This window comes from Phocoena sinus, chromosome 5 (genome assembly GCF_008692025.1).
Source record: "Phocoena sinus isolate mPhoSin1 chromosome 5, mPhoSin1.pri, whole genome shotgun sequence".
NCBI classification, from domain to species: Eukaryota; Metazoa; Chordata; class Mammalia; order Artiodactyla; family Phocoenidae; genus Phocoena; species Phocoena sinus.
The window spans coordinates 136,617,087-136,642,214 of NC_045767.1; the positions used below are offsets into that span (position 1 = coordinate 136,617,087).

The 25,128-nt window shown below is 46.7% G+C and overlaps 1 protein-coding gene across 1 annotated transcript in view; it reads right to left on the reverse strand.

Annotated features, from left to right (window-relative positions):
- Positions 1–2,492: 2,492 nt before the first annotated feature.
- Positions 2,493–25,128, reverse strand: part of RAPGEF2 (Rap guanine nucleotide exchange factor 2) — a 248,200-nt gene continuing 225,564 nt past the window's right edge. Inside the window, 14 exon segments of the mRNA XM_032631799.1 lie at positions 2,493–4,569; positions 6,038–6,310; positions 8,636–8,762; positions 8,764–9,196; positions 9,855–10,080; positions 11,700–11,776; positions 12,701–12,851; positions 16,214–16,408; positions 17,859–18,082; positions 19,122–19,145; positions 19,742–19,865; positions 19,956–20,167; positions 21,938–22,321; positions 24,343–24,583. Of these exon segments, the coding sequence (XP_032487690.1) occupies positions 4,544–4,569; positions 6,038–6,310; positions 8,636–8,762; positions 8,764–9,196; positions 9,855–10,080; positions 11,700–11,776; positions 12,701–12,851; positions 16,214–16,408; positions 17,859–18,082; positions 19,122–19,145; positions 19,742–19,865; positions 19,956–20,167; positions 21,938–22,321; positions 24,343–24,583 (2,717 nt within the window). The 3' untranslated portion in view covers positions 2,493–4,543.

Here is a 25,128-nt window from a genome sequence, read left to right on the forward strand (position 1 = left end):
CGGTGAATTTATTTCACTAGTTTTTCTCTTCTATAAAAATTGGTCGTTTGTAAATTTACTTCAGATACTATATTCTATGCTTAATTTTTCCCATAATGAAAATGGTTAGGATCGTATGGAGTGCCCATAAAATAAAGCCTTTTCTAAGATTCTTTAACCTTGCATGCGACGTTTTGATCGCTTCTATAAATGTCCCTGTTAAGTGGCCATGGCTCTGTAAAAATTAACTGGGCAAGTATCATTTCAAAACATAGGCAGGAGTCTTATTGCACTTGCCTTGTCCTTGGCTGAGATATGAATGTGGAAAAACGTGCACTTCACAAATTATTGTTTCGTTCCAGTCAGTGTTTTTGTTTCCCTGTCAACTGGGTAAACCCTCGTTCACTGTAAGACCTTTCTGAAGGGTCCTGGCCCCTCGGCTGCAGCCTGTCCTACTCATTTACATTCCATGACTGCCCCTTTCAGCCTCCACTGGCTGACAATCTTTGTGAGTATTTGCAAGATCATTCGCTTCTCCAATCAACAGCTTGACCCCCTCAGTGCTACACTTCCTTTATTCTTTGAGTAACAGGGGATCAAGGACTCAGAGAGCTTCCTCTTTTTCTTCAGCACGAATAGAAGTGAGAAACACATTCCTTGAGAAATACATCAGCACACAGACCTACCAGGTGTGTTGATACACACTTTTTCAGCAGCCTGCATCCTTTGAGAACATTTTGAGAGATTATCAGTGGCTTGGTGATCAAATATATTAAAGTACAGATGAGCATGAACTCTACACCTCCCAGAAGAGGGAAGGAGTTAAAGCTGAGGAAAATATTTGGAGGGCTTTAACCTGCATGTACGAAAACAGAACCAGGTCCGTTTATAGTCTTTTTGATTAGAGAGGAGAGCTTTCTGCAATATTCCTACGTGGCAAACGTCTGTTATTAACCTGACACAGAGTAAACTCTGTCACTACCACTGATCACATCTGATGAACACATACTTCTTACAAGTACCTGGAGTGGAGTCTTTGCTACTTAAAGGTAACCTAAAACATAACCGCGGAAGAACAGGCATCATGTCTGATTTGTCATTTTCCTTTATTTTTAGCAGAATACAAAAAGTGATGAAGAGGTAATTCCTCAAAACATCAGCTCTTTAATATTTTTCAAAACACACTAGAGAGGGCTTCCCTGGTGGTGCAGTGGTTGAGAATCCGCCTGCCAATACAGGGGACACGGGTTCGAGCCCGGGTCTGGGAGGATCCCACATTCCACGGAGCAGCTAAGCCCATGTGCCACAGCTACTGAGCCTGCGCTCTAGAGCCCACGAACCACCACTGAGCCCGCGAGTCACAACTACTGAAGCCCGCGCGCCTAGAGCCCGTGCTCCGCAACGAGAAGCCACTGCAATGAGAAGCCCGTGCACCTCAATGAAGAGTAGCCCCCTCTCGCCGCAACTAGAGAAAACCCGTGTGCAGCAACGAAGACCCAACTCAGCCAAAAATAAAACAAAACAAAAACAGGCTTTTTCAATGACAGAAATTTAAGGAGAGCACGGGCTGCTGTTGTGATAGGGCTTCCCTGAGCGAAGGGTTTTATAGTGAACAGATGATAGAGGCAGACACGTGGGAACACATGTGTCCACACGGGGCACCTGCCTTCTGAACAGGTACAGCTGAAGCCACAGGAATGGTTTTCATTCTCCAAACTGTGTTGGTGGCCAGATTATCAAAATTTACTCACCAAGGTAGCACAAATGCCTCAGGAAGAGTTTTAAGTTTGGCCATTTTCCCTTTAGCATCAGGACTGAACGCCTGCCATCCTTCTAGACGCCTTCACATTTCCTCACATTTCGTGCTCGTGTTTCCACAGCCTTGCCACTCCGCCTTCTGTGGCTTCCGGGTGGGTGATGGACGGGACTTTCATTAACGCCTGCTTGAGGATAAGAAATAATCCTTGACTTCAAAATGTGCTCGAAAGGGTTGCTGCTTAACTGATTCTCACCTTTTTAAACGTAAGTGCCCTTCTCATAGACCAAAATATTATTCAGACCTATCACGCATTAGGACTTGTAGACAGAACAATGATATTTGATGTAGAAGTTCCAAATCACTTGCTAGATTGTACTCTTAACTTAGTGGCCATGATCTTGAATGTATATTGGGAATCAAAAATATTATGTCCCATAGAGATTTTTATTGGAAAAGAATTGGGCAGAGACAAATGCTATGTATTCGATAGATACACAGTGATATCATAACTTTTCACTGAATCTCAAACACTATGAACTCTGGACACATGAGTGATATTAATTTCTGTTAACATGAATGATATCGATTTCTTTTCTCTGAATCAACAGAAAGCTACCTAAAAGAATAGGCTATTTGGGCAGTTTTAGGCAACATCGTCGGTCTACCCTCAGTGCCCTGTGGACTCGCTCCTGCAGTGAGATCCAAGGGCTTTCCTATGCTTCAGTAAGAAAAAGCATGCACGAGTCATTAAGAATATAGGCAAGGCATTATGTTATATTTATTTATTTTCCAGCTTGTACAAACTGGACGTAGAAGCATAAACATAGTACATTTCTACCATTTTCAACAAAAATATAACCAATATGTACAATTATTGTATTAAAAATACAAAAGGGATACAGACTCCACCAATGTCTTTCTAAAAGACATACAGGTACAAGTAGTATCAAAAGTATGAGGAAATCACCAGTTAATTGTACATTCTGCACTTGACATCACAGAGCGAACTGAGGTTACAGTCCTATGTTCTACGGTGACTTAATGCTTAGATAACATTTGTGCGACTTGTGTAGAGCAAGAGTTCTGTCTTTCTAGATGCACGTGAGGTCCACGGCCTAGAGGAGAAAACTGGCAAATAACGCATCTTACATGTAAAATTACAAATGCATCATTGATAATGTCATATATAAGCAAGTAGACAAATGCCATGATACAGGAGAGAATTATTAAATAAAGCACTGACATTGCTTTGATACAGTGAAAAAACACTGCAATTTGACTTTTAAAATTGGAAGCTATTTACGTTTATCTACTGATCAATATGATCAGCTGAATTTAATGGAAAAAAAAATCCAAGACCAGCAGTTCCTCACATCTGAGTACTACTCGGATTGGCAGCCTTCACTTTTCCGGAGTCTGTGCAAAAACAACACAAAAATAGACTGGAGGGGTCATCTCAGTCCTTCTGGGGTTAATAGCAGCTGTGAACACGTGGTCGCTACACTCAGGCCTTCTCCGTCTCGGCGTCCGTAAAGCCACTCACGGGTCAGTCTTCGGCGACCAACCCGCCTTGCAAACAAAGGCTGGCGGATCGCACTGGGTTCTGGATCTTTTGATCATCTTCACGTTACAGGCTTGTTTATTCCCTCATGGCGACTGACCGATACGGGGAGGCTGTCTTGAAAGAGCAGTATGAATAGCTGGCCTTAGCGCCAACACCCCGAGCTGCTTTCACTGCAATGCTATCCAGTTATAAACGTTGCTCTTTGAAAACAAGCAAGAGAATCCCTAAAACTAAATAAACAGAAATCAAAGAAACATAATTTAAAAAACATGGGGTTTGCCGTCTGTCTCGATGGAGCAGGACACGCCCTCGGGTGACACTGCCCTGTGCTCCACAGGCTCAGACACAGGACGCAAAGAGTCCCAGTTCCCTCCCCGGCCATGTGCAAACAGTTGTAAAGAAGAGCCCCAGCCCCTGGGGAAGGAGGGGCCGGGGGCCTTGGGGTCTAGGTAATTGGCTAATATCTCACGCTTCCAGGATAGGGCACTTCCCAGGCGTGGCGGGACACAGGAAGCGGGGCTGTGGGCCGGCCTTCCCTCTCCCCGGTGTGACCACACCCTGTCCGGCATATTTGGTTTTTGAGAAACCCCGGCTGGCAACCCTACTTAAAGGTTCAAAATAATACTGTAAAATCATTAAATGGATATAATATTTACTCTCTGAACACAATCATTAAACTCATTTAAAAGAAAAGAAAAAAAACCCCAAAAAAACGGAGGAGGGCACTGTAAACAAGCGGGCAAGCATTTGTACTCAAAGGATTTCATTGTTTTCCTTTGTCTTCCTCGGTGGGTTAAAGACCCCAAGTAGTTCCATGGCTGGCTCTTCTCCCGATTCCAATGAAACCAAGTGCTAGGACTGGATTGAAATCTAAAAGGAAGATTTTTTAAAAACTCCTTCCAGGCGTGGAGAAGTGCAGCCAGAGTGACTCATGGGTGGCGATGACCTTGGAGTCTGGAATGATGCTGTGTGACGTGGCAGGCAGCCACAGGAGCTTGGAGACGCTGCGCCGTGCATTCAAGCAACAAGGCGGAAAAGTGCCAGGGCGGTTTCTTCACAGTATTTCACATGCAAAGGGGACAGGAAGAAGGAGGGAAGGAGCCCCATGCTGCTTTTAAGGCAGGGAAGGAGGCAAACGGGTCCACCATCCTCAGAGTGTGAGCTCCAAGGCTCTGACGCTAGGGGACGTCTTCTTGTGCTCTCCTGTGGGTGGCCAACACGGGTGCAGAGGAGCCCGTGCCTCAAACCGCAGACACTTGTTCATCTTCTGCCGACACAACCACGAAAGGAAGGAAGAAACAAAAGAAAAATCAATAAGCAAGCAAGTCGTTTTCTTGTGCTTAGAGAGAACGTGTTCACCGACGTGCTAAATGAAAACACCACAGCTATGTTCTCTTAGTACAGGTCACCTAAGATCCTCAACTGTTTTTCTACCTAATGATTAATCATAATAAAAAAGTTTAAGGGGCTTCCCTGGTGGCGCAATGGTTAAGAATCCACCTACCAATGCAGGGGACGCAGGTTCGAGCCCTGGTCCGGGAAGATTCCACGTGCCGCGGAGCAACTAAGCCCATGTGCCACAACTACTGAGCCTGAGCTCTAGAGCCCACGAGCCACAACTACTGAGCCCGTGCACCACAACTACTGAGCCTGCGCTCTAGAGCCCAGGAGCTACAACTACTGAGCCTGAGCTCTAGAGCCCACGAGCCACAACTACTGAGCCCGTGCACCACAACTACTGAGCCTGCACTCTAGAGCCCAGGAGCCACAACTACTGAGCCCGTGCACCACAACTACTGAGCCTGTGCTCTAGAGCCCAGGAGCCACAACTACTGAGCCCGTGCGCCACAACTACTGAGCCTGCGCTCTAGAGCCCGTGCACCCCAACTGCTGAGCCCGCGAGCCACAACTACTGAAGCCCACACGCCTAGAGCCCGTGCTCTGCCACAAGAGAAACCACCGCAATGAGAAGCCAGTGCACCACAACGAAGAGTAGCCCCCGCTCGCCGCAACTGGAGAAAGCCTGTGTGCAGCAACGAAGACCCAACACAGCCAAAAATAAATAAATAAAATAAATAAATTTATAAAAAAAAAAAGTTTAAAATAAAGTATATGGGATGCACATCTTTAAATATACATACCCACTATAAAAATACATTGTATATTTACTGACTGGAAACTCATGAATGATAAATTCATTGAAAAAAGTTATAAAACAACACATGACTTCTTAAGCAATGTACACGTGTATACATATAAAAAAGGCTAGAAGGATATGTAACAAAATGCTCATGGAAGTTATCTGCAAGTGGCAGGATTACAAGTAGTTTTCATGAACTGTGTTTTGCTTCTTCCTATAATGATTATTTCCAGAATAAAACAAGTTAAACTCAAACCTTAAAAGCAGGAGGAAGGAGGGGGGCATGGTCTCCCCCTTCAACCTCACCCCAGCACAGCCAGCTGGACTCGTACAGAGAAGACAAAAGAGCTCTAGAGAAGTGGGTTTTTCCACCAGACTTTCATCTGGGACTCATAGCATTTCCCCAGAAAACCGAGGATTAGGAGGGAAACGCACCCATGCCCACACGGTATTACAGGGGACCCCTCCGCAATCTTTAGTTATTTCTCCAGCCACTTCGGAAAGAGCAAAACGCAACCCAACGGTTGGCACCAAGGCCTGGGGCGGGCGTGGAACCCCGGGCGGGAAGCAGGGCCTCTGGGGGAAGCGCATGTACCGTCCTCCTCGGCGGCAAGGCCCGGGGGCGCGCAGGGGCCGGGGCGCGGGTCGTCGCCGGGCCGGTGCCACTGCGGCCGCGGGGCGGGCCTGGCGCCGCCCGGGGCGGGGGTCTCGGCCGGCCGGGCCAGCATCCTGGACCGCTGCAGCGCCACGGTGTAGTCCGGCGGCTTCCGGGCGGGGTGCGGGTGGGCGTCGGGGAAGTCGGTGATGGGGATGCCCACGTATCCCGGCGGGGTGGGCGGCGGCTCCCGGTAGCGGCCCTCCTTCCTCGCTGCGGGAGAGACAAGGCCCGCGGTCAGCATGGGAGGGCGGGGGGAGTGCATCCCAGGCCACTTGCGCTCATCGGGAAGGAGGAGGACCAAGATGAACAGCGCCCGCGGTGAAAGGCAAAGGCGTGTGGGGCTGTGCGCAGGGCGGGGCGCACCAAACCCGCCACGCACCGGGTCATCTCCGGCGGCACAGGCAAAACTAAGCAATCTAAGTACCTGTAACTCTCACCGGGTCACCGCAGAGCGACTCTACCTGTCACGCAGTAACCAGGCTAACGCCCAACCCTGGGGTTTACTGGAAACACGGAGCAAAGGGAACAGAAAGGCACCCAGTCCCACGCCTGCAACACGGGAGTGGTGCCTGTCAGCGGTTCCCTCCCCTCTCCCTGCCCCGGGGGCCAGGCGAGCTGTTCTTCTTTGCTGGGCCATCTACCCTCACCAGGCAGAGAATCAATCCCAGGTTACTTTCAAGTCTTGGGCCTCACTTCGGAAAATAGGGAATCACAATAAATTTGGAAGAATAGTACAAAAAATGATGCAAATTTCAAAACTTAAAACCATGTGCATGTGAGGTATGTATTTTTCTTGAAGTCCTTTTATATTAATTTCATGACTTAAAACATGAATCTGTAAAGGCAAGTAAAAGCAAAGTTTTACTATCTTCAACTTTCTAGACTCAACTGTTAGGAACTTAAATCATTCTTCTTTCCTTTGCAATAAAAATTCTGTGTATTAGTTTGTTAAAAGAAAGTGCTTTTCTATTTGCAACTGCCAAGACGTGGAAGCAACCCGTGTGCCCATCAACAGATGAATGGATACAGAAGATGTGGTACATATATACAATGAAATATTACTCAGCCATAAAAAAGAATGAAACATTGCCATTTGCAGCAACATGGATGGACCTAGAGATTATCATACTAAGTGAAGTAAGGCAGACAAAGACAAATGTCTTATGATATCACTTATATGTGGAATCTAAAATATAATACAAATGAATTTATATACAAAACAGAAACAGACTCATAGATTTATGGTTACAAAGGGAAGAAAAGAGGGGAGGGATAAATTAGGAGTTTGGGATTAACAGATACACACTACTTTACATAAAAATAGGTAAACAACAAGGATTTACTGTATAGCACAGGGAACTATATTCAATATCTTGTAATAACCTATAATGGAAAATAATATGAAAAAATATATAATTGAATCACTTTGTTGTACACCTGAAACTAACACAATATTGTAAATCAACTGTACTTCAATTTTAAAAAAAAAGTGCTTTAAAAATTGCAACCTAAGGATAGGTGTTAACTGTCTTCTCCTTATTCATCTTGAAAAGATATTAAACTCGACATCCACCCATGACTACGTGATAAAATAACTACAATTTCCCTATTAATGAAAGTGATGTCTGTGAAGATTATATTCCAGAATTTCTCACTCTGTATCCTATGATGTATCCCTACACTTTATACAGACGTTGCACATGCCATAGAGAATATATCCCGATAGCATTAAAGGAGCATAAGAGACTTCACAACAGAAACAGCAGCGGCAAAGTGATAGCGTCTTTCATGTACTTATGAACCGCTAACTAGGCACTAGTGTTTTGCAGAGATTTCGTTTAAACCTCATAGCAACTGCGTTGGTAGAAATTATTAAATTCATTTTACAGACGAGGAAACAGACACTGTTTAGTGCCCTGCCCAGTGTCACAAAGCGAGGAAAGTGGCAAAGCAGGGATTCAGACCCCCAGCCTGCCTGACTCCCGGGCTCTTACTCACTGCCTTACCTCTCCGCACCCTCCTCCTTGTTCTATCCTGTGCAGAGGGAATTTGCCTAGCACAGAAAAATTTACCTGCATCACAAACATCGACAGAAGATTTTTAAATATGCAAAGGGTAAAGTTCTAAATATACAATTCAAGGGAACAAAATACAACAGTAAAACATTTAGAACAGTTCCAATTAAACAAAAAAATATTCTTCCTCTAGAGAGAGTGGCCATCCTTTCTGATAATTTTCAGCTGAGAAGATCAACGTCAGAGCAGATAACACCCATAAGGACAAACCTACTGATCCCGACAGCTACGGTGCATGGAAGGTTGACTGTTGCAGGGTATTTATAAGCACCTGACCACAGAACCTGGGGTCTTAACCAGCATTCATTTCAAAATCCTGAGTGCACTGCTAACTTGGAAGGCCTACATGTCAATGGGTGGGGCAGAATGAGGAGAAGAACCGCAAACACACGCTTTCACTTTTGAAATAAGTCAGGGTGCAGCCACGACCCAGACATGACAGAGCCCGCAGTCAGCTTACCAATAAGCCCCTTGGTGGCGCTGGGTGGCACGGCCACGTGGGCAGCCATGGCGACGGGCTTGGCTTCTTCGGCGGTCGCAGACACCATGCTGCTGCTTTCAGCTTCGAGGGAAACGTCCTTCCCCCCCCCTTCGCTTGATTGTGCCCGTGTCCCCCTCCGAGTCTTCTCCCCAGTACCCCGTGGAGGAGGCCCAGCTTGCCCGGGACTGGGCTTGATCGAGACTCTCTCGGCTCTGACTGTGCCTGTTATACTTTGTGCTGTGGTCGGAAAACATGATTTGGTCCGCGTGGCTGCTTGAGGCCCATAACCCTGCGGCGTCCCCTGAATAATCAAAGTGAGTGTGCCCGAAGGGGAGCGTCTCCCAGCTCCTCTGGTGCTGGATGGTCTGGATGTTATCATGGGAGCCGCTGGAGCACGACGTCCAGCTCCCTCGGCCACTGTCAGCAGCGTCAAGTGAGGCTCGGTCCCCCTGGTCTTGGGAAAGCTCCTCTGTGCTGGGAGAAGAGATCACTGTAGCTGCAGCGTACAGGCCCCGGCTCTCGGACAGCGGTGCACAGGACCTAGGCGGCCAAAGGGAAACAAAGAAAAAAAAATAATAAAGAGAAGAGGAGGGGAGGGGGAGGGGAGGGGAGGGGGGAGGGTGGCCAGAAAAGAGAGGAGGGGAGGGGAGGGAGGGGAGGGGGAGGGGAGGGGGAGGGGAGGGGAGGAGGGAGGGAATGGGAGGGGGGGAGGGGAGGGGAGGGGAGCGGGGTTGGGGGGGGGAGGCCAAGATTGTTAACTAGTAACTCTGTGCTAAAACACAACCACTTTTTCCTCGAAAGGCGGCCTCCTTTCCTTCCAGGAGAGGATTAGGCCCCCACCAGACTGAGCGACAGTGGCCACTCGGCCCTGTCCAGCTTCGTCCCCTATGACGTCACCACAACATCAACACGGGGGAAGGAGCAATGACCTGCTCACAGTAAAGGAGCACCTTCCTTACAGCGTTCACTACAATCTATTTCGGGAAAGCAGCTCATTGGACTGAGTCACCCCCGGCCCTCAGAGCAGAGCAAACGTGTCCCAGCGAAGGACAGACCTCACTGGGAAAGCAGTCTGCATGGCGCTTCACGATCGGGAAATGGTGAACGTCAGAACTGGGCTGGGAGAGCACCCCTGGGCGTCCCGTGAACAGCGCCGCACACGTGCAAGAGAGGAGCGAGCACACGGACGAGCCCCTACCCCAGGCTGCACTGGTCGGGCTCCCCCGCCGGCCGCCTCTCCGGCCGGCCTGCGGCCAGGCTGGCCTCCACAGTGCCGGCCGGTGGCCTCTGGCGCCGTTCGTCGGGCAGCGAGACGGGCAGCGAGTCGAAGGAGGAGTTGCTGACGATACTGGACCGCGAGGAGATTTCGCTGTGGCCGGAATCTGAGAAGTTATCCACGGTGCCACTCGGAGCCAAAGTGTAGCCTGCGTGGGAAACACATCAGTCCTTAGACACCGAGGGTTCACGGCGTCCAGCTGACGTCTCCTCAGTAGCAAAACCAGAATGCAGGCCACGGGTGCCACCACGGAACTGGGGAGAAAACACTCTACTTGGGGACTGAGCTACAGTCAAGTTTTACTCAAATACAGTTTAGTGTGTTTGATGAAAGTTTAGAGAGGAAAAAAGAATGCACTGTCGTATGACCCAGGAATGGATGCAGACTGGATCACGGCACGACTCGACGCTGCTCTCTTAGCTACAAATTATACTACATTAGTCTATGTAAACGAAACTATGAAGAATGACTAGGATGATATTTAAAAGTATGGTTTTCTTCTCAACCTGCAAAGTCAGTAGCAATTTTGTTTTCAATGGAGTTTTCATTTTTAAAACTTTACAGCATAGAATAACTCCACTGGAAAGATCTGCATTATAATTTTATTTTTATTTTTTAATGTTGGGTTTCTGTTTTTTGTTTTTTTGAATTAATTTATTTATTTTGGCCACGCTGTGAGGCATATGGGATCTTAGTTCCCAGACCAGGGATCGAACCCATGCCCCTGCATTGGGAGCACTGAGTCTTAACCACTGGACCACCAGGGAAGTCCCTGTATTATAATTTTTTTTTGGCAGTACGCGGGCCTCTCACTGCTGTGGCCTCTCCCGTTGCGGAGCACAGGCTCCGGACGTGCATGGCTCACAGGCCCAGCCGCTCCGCGGCACGTGGGATCCTCCCGGACCGGGGCACGAACCCACGTCCCCTGCATCGGCAGGCGGGCTCTCAACCACTGCGCCACCAGGGAAGCCCCCTGCATTATAATTTTAAATGGACATGTATGAATAAGAAACAAGACCCGAAGAAGATATCTTTGGATCTTTGCCATTTGATTTTTCAGCATTAATAATATATTGGATAAATCACATGAAAGCCAATTGTTTTGAAGGACATAATGTACAAAATCTCCATTTTTCTCCCTGGACCATCACTATGTCTAAACCGATGTCCATTTTTTGGCCTGAAGGACCCTTAACTCTTTGTTGCTAAAACTGAAAGTCACAAAGGAAGAGAGGCTTGTCTTGACATTTTTAACAAAAAAATCCAAATACTCCTTTCTCAGTATTCATTTATTTTTTACGTTATTAAGAATCTCATGTTACTTAAAATACTGATTTTATATGATTACATGTACCCAATGAAAACCTAATAAAAAAATGCCATCTAGAGCACCTAAATGTTGCTGATTTACTCTCTGAAGAGTACTTCCCCATCCTTTCAGTAAATTATGAATTCCTGATTTATTTTTTTAAAAGGTTGCACAGGTCTTCATAAGATTTCACGTGTTCACCTATGAAATGTCTTCTTATAAACCACACTGCAGGTTCTGACAGACAAGATTTCAAACCCTCCCTGAACAGTCTACCCCCCCGCCCCCGCAAAAAACAAAATCTCTAGAGAAATAATCCCTCAGGTGGAGCATGAGGCATGGGGAGGAATCGTCCCAGTTTCCTCAGCTAATGAGATGGCCCCTTCCCCTGTCTTTCCCGCTGGCCCACCTATCCTTGTAGGTCCGTGGTGCACTGTTATTCTTGTTACTGTTCTCGCTTCCACGAGAAGACGGGGAGCTGGTTTAGTCCAACTGCCCGCAGCCAAACGATCTCAGCTGACTGCCACTGCCACCCAACGACGGACGAGAGAAGAATTCAGACGCACCCACTGAACAAGGACTAGAGACTGATACCCACATAGAACGCACACATGTCTGAGACAGCTGAAAAGTAAAGCAGGAAAGCTACTTGTTGTGCCAGTGAAATCTAACAACGGATTAATCTCTTTGGCCTCGTTTAGTGAAAACTGTCCTGGCCGTTTATTACCGGCTTACTTACGCCCATTCAATTATAGGGTAGGGGAGAAAGTAACCCCGAGGTTATGCCGCAGAAGATGATCTAGTATTCTAAGATGAGAAAGCATTAATATCAGAAGGAGAGCCTGAGTGCCTAAAATTTAATCTCCTTAAAAATAAAACAAGACAGCAACAAAAAAGATAATCCAGACTCATGTTAACACTATGAAAGATAAATCAGGGAGATATTAGTTTTTCTTATGTTTTTATAGGCCTCTACTCTGTGATGAATGCTATGTAATTATATTTAGTTAGAACAGCTGTTAGTATAAAAAGAATTATTTCTACACTTACAATCAGTAAAGAAATGAATTTTTGAAGGGGCTTATATAGTTATATAAGCTTGACACTTTATTTATAACTATAATATTAAAAAGTACCAAAGTTCTTCCAAATTTATAAACCGAGGGGAAAAAAAAAATCCATTGGGTGTTACATATCATGTCTTTTTTTTTTGGCGGGGGGGGGGGGGGGGGGGGGGGGGGCACACAGTGCGGCGTGCAGGATCTCAGTTCCCCGACCAGGGATCGAACCCACACCCTTGGCGGTGAAAGCATGGAGTCCTAACCACTGGACCGCCAGCAAATTCCCAAGGTCATTTCAAACGACTCTAATGTCAGAAGTGATGTAATCTCTAACTAGAATTGATCACAGCTGAAAGCACAGGTCCCCGTGAAGGAGAAGAGGGGTCACCCAGTCACCTTTCCTTGGCGAGCTCTGCGGGGAGGTCGGTGGGGAGGAGAGCCGGGAGGACGCATCCGATACGGTGTCTTCTGCCGGCCTCTTGTGGCGCTCCAGGCTCCCTTCTTCAGACAAAGCAAGAATCTTCTTTAAAGCTTGTGGAGAGTTTATACCTGTAAGAGAAAGAAAATGATTTCAACATGCATTTCCAAGACTGAAAAGACTACCGTGAAGAACAAAACCACTTTTTTTGTGTTAAGATTGAATGTCACATGTCGTGGCAGGTTGTTTCCAGGCTCGATGGTCTCTGTACTCTGCCCGTGTAAACAGTGAGATCGCAGGGGGCCAGGTGCCCGCCGTGTGTCTGCTGACACCTGCCGAGGACCAGAAAGGCTGCTGCTGCCATTCCACTCTGGGTTCCAAACCTCGATCACCACCCTCTTCAACAATACATCAGACAGCGATGGAGAAACAAAGAGACGATCTGGAAATACTCTGAGTTAGGGTGAGAGCGGCGCAGCTCAGAAGATCTATCAGAACTCAAGTTTGGGTTGGGAACAGGTATTTTGGTGGTGTTGGAAAAGTTAGCTCATGGGACGTGGGAGTGATGGAAGGAAAGCCAAGAGCCCAAAGGAAGTAGCGAGAAAACAGCCTGACGGAGCGCTAAGAAATCAGGCCAGTATTTGATCAGTAAGCGGATGACAGAGAAGGCAGGAGGGGACCCAGAGAGTGCCGGGTCCCAGAAGGGTCCTGCAAGCCACCGGGGAGGGCTCCCAGGAGTGCGGTAAAGGGGCGCGGAGGGGGACGCCATCCAGCACAGCGCCAAGTGCATGATCTAGTCGGATGACGTAGGGCGGAAGGAAAAGGATCCCATGTGCCAATACCGGTGATTTTTCCCCTAAAATTTCACTTTTAGGAATGAGGGAGTCACATTAAGAGATGTTTACTAAGCCTTATTATGAGGCACTCTCAAGTACCTCATTCTGAACAACAAAGAGACCGGAGGGAATGCATTACAGGTTGACACTACCGCAGTGAACGTCAGTTTTTATGTTCTCAGACTTAACAGAGTCCATGAAAAAGGAGGCAATGAAATTTAACGGAGATCTAATTCTTCATTTCACCTCAACACCTGTAAGTGTTCGATACTACTTTAATACAATCTTTTAAAAATGGCTTTTCAAGCAATCTTTTAATTACATGAGCAGATACTGATCTATACAGGGTACATGAAAATACCAGCTACACTAAAGCTACACGAATGAATAGCCTTGATTTGGAAAAGATTTCCAAGCCAGCATCATTCACAGATTCAAAAAGTGCTGCCTTCAAACAGTGAAGATGGATGTGAAGGTGCTATGCCTCAGAAAAAGCTGTTCCACTTCAAAAGTAGCTCCAGGGATGACGAAGACACTGAAGTGGAAAATACAGGAAGTATTCAGACAAAATTTATTTCATGAATGGGGGTGGGCCCAGCATCTCTAAGTTACTGTGTTATATTCTGTGACTTTAAATGCGAAACTATCCTAAGACCACACATGACTATCCCATCCGCGTTTCTAAAGGTCATACATTCAAATAGGCCTAAGAATATTGGAAAGAGATTTCTCTCTGGGGAAGGGGGCCGGGGATGGCTTTCCATCAGGTACACCTACATGGGGGTTAACAGGCTGTGTCCGTATCAGAAGCTCGACAGAAAAGAGGCAGTAGAGGTCGGCTTGCGGGGGACTTGGGAATATAAGAATATCAACAACACAGTGGAGAGACTTCCCTGGTGGTCCAGTGGTTAAGACTCCACGCTTCCACTGCAGGGGCACGGGTTCAATCTCTGGTCGGGGAACTAAGATCCCGCGAGCCGCGCAGTGCGGCCAAAAACAATAATAATAATTAAAAAAAAAAGAAACAGTGGACCAAGGAACACTAATTCAGTTCATTTGTGATAGGGGGAACAATGTAAATTTTTTTTATCTTTGGCTGCGCTGGGTCTTCGCTGCTGCGCGCGGGCTTTCTCTAGTTGCGGCGAGCGGGGGCTACTCTTCACTGCGGTGCGCAGGCTTCTCACTGCGGTGGCTTCTCTTGTTGCGGAGCACGGGTTCTAGGCGCGCGGGCTTCAGTAGTTGTGGCACGTGGGCTCAGTAGTTGTGGCTCACGGGCTTAGTTGCTCTGAGGCACGTGGCATCTTAATTCCCCGACCAGGGATTGAACCCCCATCCCCTGCATTGGAAGGCGGATTCTTTACCACTGGACCACCAGGGAAGTCCCTGCTTTGGCTCCTTGAACATTCACGAACTGACTGTATTTTCCTCCCAAGTTACAGAATCAGTGATTCAACAAATGAGAGTTCGCCTCCAGACGAATCATTTCACTTAAAAATATTCCACCTGAATTCCAGCAACTCACTGATCGTAAGGCAAAGCTAGTTTAAACAAGGTATATGGACAAAACAGCCTCTGCACTTGTTAAAAATTAAATGAGGAATAGCATAATTTCCCCATGGCATGCCTTGCCTCCACTGCTATGACAAACGAGCATGATTAAATGAGATGCTCTATGAAAACAGTCCTTCTCACGGGTAAAAGTAAAGTTTAACTCTGTGAACATTAATGTCTTATAAAGAGGGAACAACCAGAGGGACACTCAAGTATACCAGATGAAGTTACCCGTGGTAAGTATCGCTCCCTAGTCTGAGAAGCAGGCAGTGAGTGAACAGCGCCAAAAGAGGGTTGTGGGTTGTTTGTTTTTTTTTGTTGTCGAGCTATACGAGCCGTCTGTATATTTTGGAAATTAAGTCCTTGTCGGTCACATTGTTTGCAAATATGTTCTCCCAGACCGCAGGTTGCCTCTTCTTCTTTTTTTTTTTTAAATATTTATTTATTTGGTTGTGTTGGTATTAGTTGTGGCAGGTGGGCTCCCTGGTTGCGGCTCGGGGGCTCCTTAGTTGTGGCATGTGAACTCTCAGTTGCGGCATGCAATGTGGGATGTAGTTCCCGGACCAGGGATAGAACCCGGGCGCCCTGCATCGGGAGCGCGGAGTCTCAACCGCTGCGCCATTAGGGAAGTGCCCACGGGCTGTCTTTTCATTTTGTTCACGGTTTCCTTTGCTGAGCAGAAGCTTGTAAGCTTCATTAGGTCCCATCTGTTTATTTTTTGCTTTTATTTCCATTGCCTTGGGAAACTGACCTAAGAAAACACTGCTACGATTCATGTCAGAGAATGTTTTGCCTGTGTTCTCTTCCAGGAGTTGCATGGTGTCCTGTCTTCCGCTGAAGTCTGTGAGCCATTGTGAGTTCACGCTTTTGCGCCGGCCGCGAGGGCATGTGTCCTGACGTCACTGATTTGCATGCGGCGGCCGTCCAGCTCTCCCAGCACCACTCACCAAAGAGACTGTCGCTTCCCCACCGCACGTTCCCGCCTCCTTTGTCAAAGATTAACTGACTGTAGTGATTCACACAACAGTGTAATTCAACTCTACTTCAACAGAAAGTAAATTAAGAGGGGAAAAAAAAAAAAAGTGCGCGCGAACTTAGTCACCTACCGAAAGGCGGGAGATCCCGTAGGGGCACTTTCTTCCGCGAAGGATAGAGGGGCACGGCGGGAAGCTGCAGTCCCGGGCCGGGCCTCTGTGACGGCTGCGGAGCCTGCGGCGGCGGCTTCGGCTGCAGCCCTGCCCTCGGGGCCACCGGGGAGGTGTCGGCCTTGACAGGCTTTCTGTCACCGGGGTTCTTAGGCACTGGTAATTGTTCGGTGTGAAAACAGAACGAGAAGTTTAAGAGGTTAGTGGCCACACACGGGATACTTTTACAACTGCACGAGCATTTCCTACAGTTAGAACACTGAAATACGTATCTTTTTTTCCCTGTGGCCCATAGATAAAGGAGAGAAACAGGGGCGGGCGGGGGGAGAGCCTCCGTCACAGAAAGAAGGCGCGACGGAACCAAGATTCACTTTATGAAACAAGCCGTCTCAAGAGATGATACTGCTTCAAGTACCACATTTAAAAAGAAACGAAAAACGTGGATAGCTCAGTACGCTGTACGTATGTCTATGAAAAACACAAATCTATTATACAAGGTACAACAGGAAGACCACTAGGAATTATTTTTCTGAAATGACACCCAAAATGTCTTGACATATACGAACGAGCTTAGTCTTAATTTAGTAGATGATACCAGCTGCAGTCTTGTCACTATCAAATTCTCTCTCCAATGGGGTAGAATTATCTATGTTGCTAATAGCAGCCAATACTCCTTGAGTATTGTACTGAGTGTATAATTCCACGGCAGATGGAAAGCAAGCCAATTTAACAGGGCAATTAAATGCTGTATTTTAAGCGTATTAACATTCAAGACAACTCAATGACTTCCTTCCCCCATCTTACACATAATGGAGCTCAAGTAACCGGCCTAAGGTGACACTGTTAGCACAAGGAACAAACAGGATCTGAACTCAGACCCACCTCCCTCTTGAGGACAAACTCTTCCCCATGACACACAGTGCTTTAAGAGTGTCCTGGGTAAGTCTGATAACCTGAATCTTTCTCAAATTACCTAACATTTAAGCCCTATAGAAAGTATCTTCAAACTTGCCCATAAAAGACCCCAAAGTGTCCTAAACGGAAAACGCCTCTGTCTTACAAATATGGATGCCGAGAAAGAGAAAGTAGCCCCCGTTTCTGGCCTGGCCGCACTTTCAAAGGCTGGGGAGCTACACATTAGGCTGAGCTGTGGTTCCCTGTGGAGAATTCCTGCCTTACACGGTAGCTGAACTCATTGCCAAGTGCCGGCCGAGCTGAGGGGGTCAGAGGCAGCCAGCACACTCCCAGGCTGTGCCGCTCCCAGGCTGCCCATCACTTGGCAAGTATCTTTGTGAGAAAACAAGGGATGCAAATGGGAGCTGCACCTGCCCCTGTGTTCCCTGACGGCACTCTGGCTGCGTCGGGATGAAACCAAAGCCGGTCACCCCGAAGAAGCCTACGGTGTCGTGGTCCCCATGCGAACCCCGCTGGGCACGGACGGGGCTCAGCCCAGGACAGCGCCGCGTGGTCTCCAGAGCCGCCTTCAAGGGAAAGGCGAGCGTGTCTCAGGATGCGAGCTCCCCCTGTGCCCAGCCCTGCTTTATCGGCACAGGAAACCAATCTGCATTCCAGCCGGACCCGGCAGCCACCTTAAGGAGAAACTCACATGTGTTGGTGGCCGGCTCGCACTGCAGGGATAACGTCTGAAGGCTCTCCTCGTCCATCTCCAGCTCCAAATTGGACAGGTACTGCTTCACTTTTCGAGCCATTTGGGCATCCTCGTAAAGCTTTTTGGCATTGAGAAAGGAGCTACGACGCACCCGCTTTTTGTGACCACCTGTCTGAGCAACGTCTAGCACTGTTGCGTTTGTACTACCCTGGCTGAGAGACCTGGAAGACGAAAAGGTAGAGCTGCAGCTCGCTCCAGCATGGGATCACTTTATCTACTGGAAACGTGCCGAGACACCTACAAATAGTCTACGTTCAAAAGGCCACATGCCTCATTCTGGTAAGTAAACTTTACGAAGGAAGAGAGAATCATACAGATCAAAAAATTTTTTTTCAAGTTTGAAAAGAATCCTACGTACGCTCTACATACACATGTATGTTTGGCACTTGTTCTGTTCCAACTAGAAAATTCTACTTTTCGCCTCTATAGAGCATTCAAGGCAGCTCTCTCGTAGAAGCCAGCAAGTAATAATGATTATATGTAAAAGCTCATGCAAGAATAAACACACAGTTGCAATCATTAAGAGTGACATTAATTTTTTTTCTCCTAAAGAGGACGTCTTACATAAATTTAAAGAAATTACGATGTTCACGATTGTTTTCTTATTGCTTGGGTTAAATGTAGTGAGTTCGTCAAGTAATATGGTCAATCTGTTAATAAAATGGTCATGCAAATGTGAAAACACATGTATGGAAACTAGCACATGAGTTGTTAAGAATTATTTTTGAAAAGAATTGGTTTATAGGATGAAAACAGTAGTTAGTTGAGCTGTAAAAAATTTAGTTTTAACACCAAGGGGCACCTTTTGTACGACATATATTTCCTTCTCAAAAATCTGTGCGATAGCGTTTAAGCTGCACAATTTTTCCTTCTGACATCCTTTCTCCCCTCACCCCAAGTTAGATTTTTCTCATTTCAAAACACACAAATTATATTAAAATAAAGTCTTTCTGAAAGCTCAGGAGTAGGCCTGGCCTACTGTTCCCCAGAACAATCATCAATCATTTCACAGCTCTCTTGGGTCATGACCTCAAAAGCAAAAGCCCCAGTAGATGAAACTTGAAGTCAGTTTGCCAACTGAAATTCTGCTAGAGCAAGAGGGTTAGGAAAAAAATGCAAAAATGCAAAGCATCAGAAAACACAGCAGGTAAGAAAACAATGCCACGAGCGGGACGAGAACAGTGTGTCCCCGCCACTTACCCCAGACTCCTCCACTTCTTCTTCCTGTAAGTGAGAGCCGTGGAGGTTGAAGCATGGGTGTAGAGAGAGACAGAGAGATCACAAGCTCAGAAAGAAAGGACTAGACTTCTGGACAAGCAGTACTAGAAGCCCACAAACCTCCTCACACAAACAACTTGACCAGCCACAGTTTTCTGGCTCAAAAGACAAACATATGTAAATATTTGCTTCTAAAGACTTCTGTTCTCTCCTTCACTGCATTCATCACTTTCGGCTACACTGACGGCTAAATCCCTTGTGTGGGCAGTGAGACAATACTGTTCGGATTGTTTACATACTTTAGTTCATACTATCCGTTACACCTTTTAGCTCTGCAAGTCAGCGTTCTGAAAAATAAAAAGAGCTGTGCCTCACGTTCAATGAAAAATGTCAGAGGGACCAACTGTTTTCACGACAGCCCACGGTGCACTGGATGTGGAATCACAGTCACTCCGAATCAGAGCTCGACGGAGATTCCCCACACAGCCTGGTTCGTGTCACCACGCTACAGGCGGGCCTATTCAGAATCTTCTCATTTACTAGGAAGCGTTCAGCTCAACCTCCTCTAACCCCGCGAGCACTGCTGAGGGGGACACACTCACCGAGTCCTGAACATGAGGGCAGGGTCCATGTTCACAGAGGCCATTCGGCCAACGTGACGAATTTCTTTTGCAATCATTCTTAGCTTCTCAAAATTGACCAGCCCGTCGACTTTGGAGTCGTTCCCTGTAATTGGCAAAGAAGGAAAAGGGAATCACATGGCATTTACCCTACGCCTCCACAAGTGGAGACAGAAATCCTCCAAGTTACACTTACCCTCGTGAAGGAACGTGAGGTCCTTCTTGATCACCGGGAACAGGGGGATGATGGGAGGCTGTAGGTTTTGACTGTTGAGGACATTGCGGTATTTCGCCATGTTTCTGGAAGGATCAAACAGGTCTTGGAGATCCTGAAACAGCTTTTCGTATTTATTGGGAAGTTTTTCCCAGGTGGTTCGCAGTCTTGCCACTGGTGCCAGGTTTAGGCCGCTGAGGGGGGAAAAAAGAAAAGCGGTATAAAATTAAATGACTCATCCTTACGAAGTAAGTAGAAGAGCATGCTGTTTATTTCTTAACATGTAACAGCTCTGTGTGAGTGCTGCGTATGCAGAGCCAAGTACAGGATTCATAAGAGTGGTAATGATTCTGGGTAATGAGAACTGAAGCTGGAACCAGGGACAGGGCCGAGGGGTTTTACTCTTTTTCCCTTTACACCCTCCCGGTCTGTTTACTGTGGGCAGAACAACTGGAATGCCAGGTGTCCTGAGGGCAGGGCTGTGTTTTGTTGCTTCATCTCCATACGTAAAGTGCTTGGTGCCAAGCAGCTGTCTGATAAAACAGACTGGACAAATATCCTAGCGTTGTAACATGAAACAAAAGCCATAAGAACAGGAAGAGTAACAGATATCGTACACTGACGCTTATGTGTGGAATCTGAAAAAACTGGTACAGACCATCTTATCTACAAAGCAGAAATAGAGACACAGACGTAGAGAACAAATGTATGCATACCAAGGGGGAAGCGGGGGGAGGGGAGGAACTGGGAGATTGGGATCCACATGTATACGCTATTGATATTACGTATACGATAGACAACTGATGGGAACCTACTGTAGAGCACAGGGAACTCTACTCAGTGCTCAGTGGTGACACAAATGGGAAGGAAATCCAAAAAAGAGGGGATATATGTATACGTATCAGTGATTCAGTTCGCTGTACAGCAGAAACTATCACCACATTGTAAAGCAACTATACGCCACGTAAAAAAAAAAAAACAAACCAATAAGAGCACGATCAAACTCCTAGACAGAAAAAATGACCAACTGGACCATCACCATCAACGTCAGTATCGCTCATTGTTTCAGTCTGCACTTTCTTCCGGCCTCAGTCTAAGCACTTAAAAGGGAAGAAAAGTAACATTTACTAGGCATCTCCCTGCTTTGTGCTGGCTGATGGAACGCCACATACATTGTGTCATTTAGTCTACTTGATAACTCTTTGGGTCACTGTTATTTTATAGAGAAATAAACTGACTTTCAGAGAAGTTCAAATAATTTGCCCAAAGTCACAGAGCTAAAAAAGTGGTGAATATAGATTTTCTGGGCTTTAAATTAGCATAAAAGAGAATGTTTTTTGAAGTACAGCTGATTTACAGTGTTGTGTTAGTTTCAGGTATACACAGCAGAGCGATTCATCATACACACACACACACACACACACACACACCTCTATATGTATCTATTCTATCAATATATAAAAAGAATATATCTATTCGTTTTCAGATTCTTTCCCCTTATAGGCTATTACAAAATACTGAGGAGAGCTTCCTGTGCTGTACAGTAGGTCCTTGTTGGTTATCTATTTTCTATATAGTAGTGTGTATATGTTAATCCCAAACTCCTGATTTATCCCTCCCCCACCTCCTCTCCCTTTGCTAACTATACATTTGTTTTGTACGTCTGTGAGTCTGTTTTGTAAGTAGGTTCATTTATATATATATATATTTAAGATTCCACATATAAGCGATATCATATGACATTCATCTTTGTCTGGTTTACTTCATTTAGCACGATAATCTCTAGGTCCATCCACTACAAGAGATTTTAAATTAAGGATTAAGATTAAGATTCAGAGAAAAGGAATTTTTCCATATGATGCAATTAAAAACTACTACACTCACACCGAGTCTATGGTCTTCAGGGATCGATGCACGTTTAAATCTGCAAACTGAATCGAACCTGACGACAAACATGCTCTTACCTGATGATTGCAAACATGGAGTTAAAATTCTTGCACTCCCTGCAGTGCAGAGCTATCTTGATGAAATGCTTAATGGTCTTCATCCTCTTCAGCTGGTTCGTCTCCCGCAGAATCTCAGAGGCTACCCAAAACGTCTCCTGGTTAATGACCTCCTCGAATTTCTTCAGGTTGGCACAGCTGGTTTTCGATCTGAGCTTAAATAAGTCATCTATGTACTCAGTAGGTTCGATGTTGCGGAAGAGCTCAAAGTTCCGCATGGAGAGCTGCGTGGCCACCTCTACGGTGCTGAGCTGCAGCAGGGAGATCTGGCTCTCTCTCAGCAGCTCCTGAGCATCTTCATCCGAACAAAGGGTCTCTGTCTCCATGTTGTTTTTCAAGTAATACCTGTGAGAGACACAGAATTCAGAGGCTAAGCGCAGTCTCACGACACTCCTTGAAAGAACGGTGCTGTCTGCTGAACGGCGGTGAGAACACTCCACTGAATGACGGAAGGACAGACAGAGAAGGCAGCAGCTCCTCGGTCACCAGATCACAGAACCCGGCCCAGAAGCCACCGACAGCAACTAACGCATCGCATGGAATCGCAACCGTACCAGGTGCAATCCATTGTGTCTTGTCCTTCCCTGCCTTCTAGGTTACCTTTTTTTTTGCTAAGAAGGACAGAAAATAGCTAAATTTTAAAGCTCTACGGAAGGAAACAGGAAAGATTGATCAATCCAACCTATTGATTCAAATACCAGAGAAACCTGTAAGCTATTTCCCTCTATTTGATCCTATGAGGAGAACGATCCCAAAATAGATTTTAACTTTCAAATATCTCATTTTCACGAAAACCCTCCAAGTAAGTGGGACAGGTATTATTCCTACTTGTCAGATGAGGAAACGGAGGCTCCCAAAGATGTACGCCAGCTCTAGAGAGCAAACTCAGGGTTAGCGCTCCTTTCTCTCCGTTAAGTGACTTGACGAAAACAGAATCCAGATGCTTGCCCTGTGATTTTTTTCCCCCCGATTTTATACAAAGATGCTCTCCTTAAGCCAGATTCCATAAAGGAAGAAACAGAATGAGCAGGGTGGTCCTGCTAAACTGGCCTTCTGCATATATCACCGAAGACACAGACCTCGGGACCTTGACACTCACAGATTTCACGTTCTCAGTTTTTTTTCTTTGCGGTACGCGGGCCTCTCACTGTTGTGGCCTCTCCCGTTGCGGAGCACAGGCTCTGGACGCGCAGGCTCAGTGGCCGTGGCTCACAGGCCCAGCAGCTCCGCGGCATGTGGGATCCTCCCGGACCGGGTCACGAACCCGTCTCCCCTGCATCGGCAGGCGGACTCCCAACCACCGCGCCACCAGGGAAGCCCACGTTCTCAGTTTTGATTACTCATGAAGCCCACGATGTGAATCCATTTGTAATTTTATCATGACTCTGCACCTCAGTGAGATTTGGAGAACTCCACCAAGATTACACATAGGTCAACGCACATTCAAATGATCACGAGACAATGGGCCTCCTAAAACAACCCTACCCACTGATGTCAGGGCTGGAAATGAAGTGAAAGTGAAGAAGACAAAGGACGTTATAGTTGACAGCAAGAAAGCAGAAGCTCTGAGTGAATTAAACCAGGTCTAGATGCACAAGACGAAGACGTCAAGAATACGATGAAACACTCCGTATGGCGAGAGAAAAAAGAAAAAAAGTGACTTATGAAAACAATTTTCACTAAGTGCCGAATCTAGTCATTATACGAGAGCCAAAACCGAACTACTTTTTCAACTTGCCCTTCTTTGTGATTTGAGGCTATCAATTACATTTTATCAATGGAAACACCACGCAAGAGGCTGACAAGACCCCATACGATATTTTCCTGCGAGTACTGTGTGATAGAAGCGCTCTGAAGACCAGGCAGCAGCAGACCACACTCTGAGGCAAATGAGCTTTGGCTGCAGAGTTAAGAAGGGCTTTTCACAGTGTCACGAACAGTAACAGGCAGTTTCAGCCAGCCACACTGTCACAGACATCTCCGCGTGAACAAACGCAGCTCCTGGAAAAGTCCGGTAGGCAGGAGCGGGCGACAGAGGATACTAGTGGAAGATGTGCTTGTGAAGGTGCGTCTGCCAGGAGAAGGGAGATGCCCTCCTGCGCGTCCTTATGGGAGCGTGAGCGCTGGCCGGCGGTGACAACGGTCAGGTCACAGCGCCCTTGTTTTGCACGAGCTCCTAAGAGATCCTTGCGAGGGGTCCACAGTCTACTGTGTGCATTTCCTTTGATACGGCAATGCTTGGTGAATGGGGAAAATCTTGCTTTTAATCTGCAACTTATTTTAAAAACCCTTAGAAAGCGTTCACCAGACTCTGATGGGGGTTTAAGGACGGGGTAAAGAAATCCAACAGGATAGATGACGTCTACCTTCCACTCAGCTGTATTCTGTCGGCAAGTTTGGAAAGCTGATCCGGAAGTCGTCTTTGTTTGATCACTCCCTCTGGTGTGACAGAGACCTCACAGAGGGAGTACTGATCTGGGGTGGTGGTCACAGCAAACTCCCGGATGGCCTGAATGACCACTTCCTTCGCCGTGGTGTCCTTACTAATCATGATGTATCGGCTTTGCTGGTCAGCCTTGAAAACCCTTAGCACTTGATCTGGCAAGTCTGGGGGAAAGAAGAGCCATCCGTCAGTGGAAAGGATTTCAGTACCTGGCAGTACAATTAAGGAACGCAACCCGAAAGCGTCTCCTCAGAGAAGATCATGCTGAACTGTCATCTCTCCCTTACTTCAACCCTCCTGCAAAGATCCGCTCGGTCAGTATACAGGCCTGCTGCATGGACACTGCCTGAGGACAGTCGTTACCCACAGACAAGGGCAAACAGGTCAGGTCACAAGAGCGGCGTGCAGGGTTGGCAGCAGAGAATGAAACACTGAAATCTGAAGTCCATCTTTATTACACTCAAGAGCCCAGGAAGCGGACTGAAAATATGCCTCTCACTCTTTACTTAACATGACCTGGTGAGACCTGCATGGGACGTGCTAACTTCATTTTAGGAAAAAGGATGCAAGTTCAGAGAGATTCATTTGCACATGGGCATATCAGATTGGGCTGAAGAATAAAAATGAACCGGTTCCAGCCGTCGGCAATTTACATTTTATCCTGACTTTTCGCATCCGATAGAGTCCATGCCACGCCAAGAGAGATACA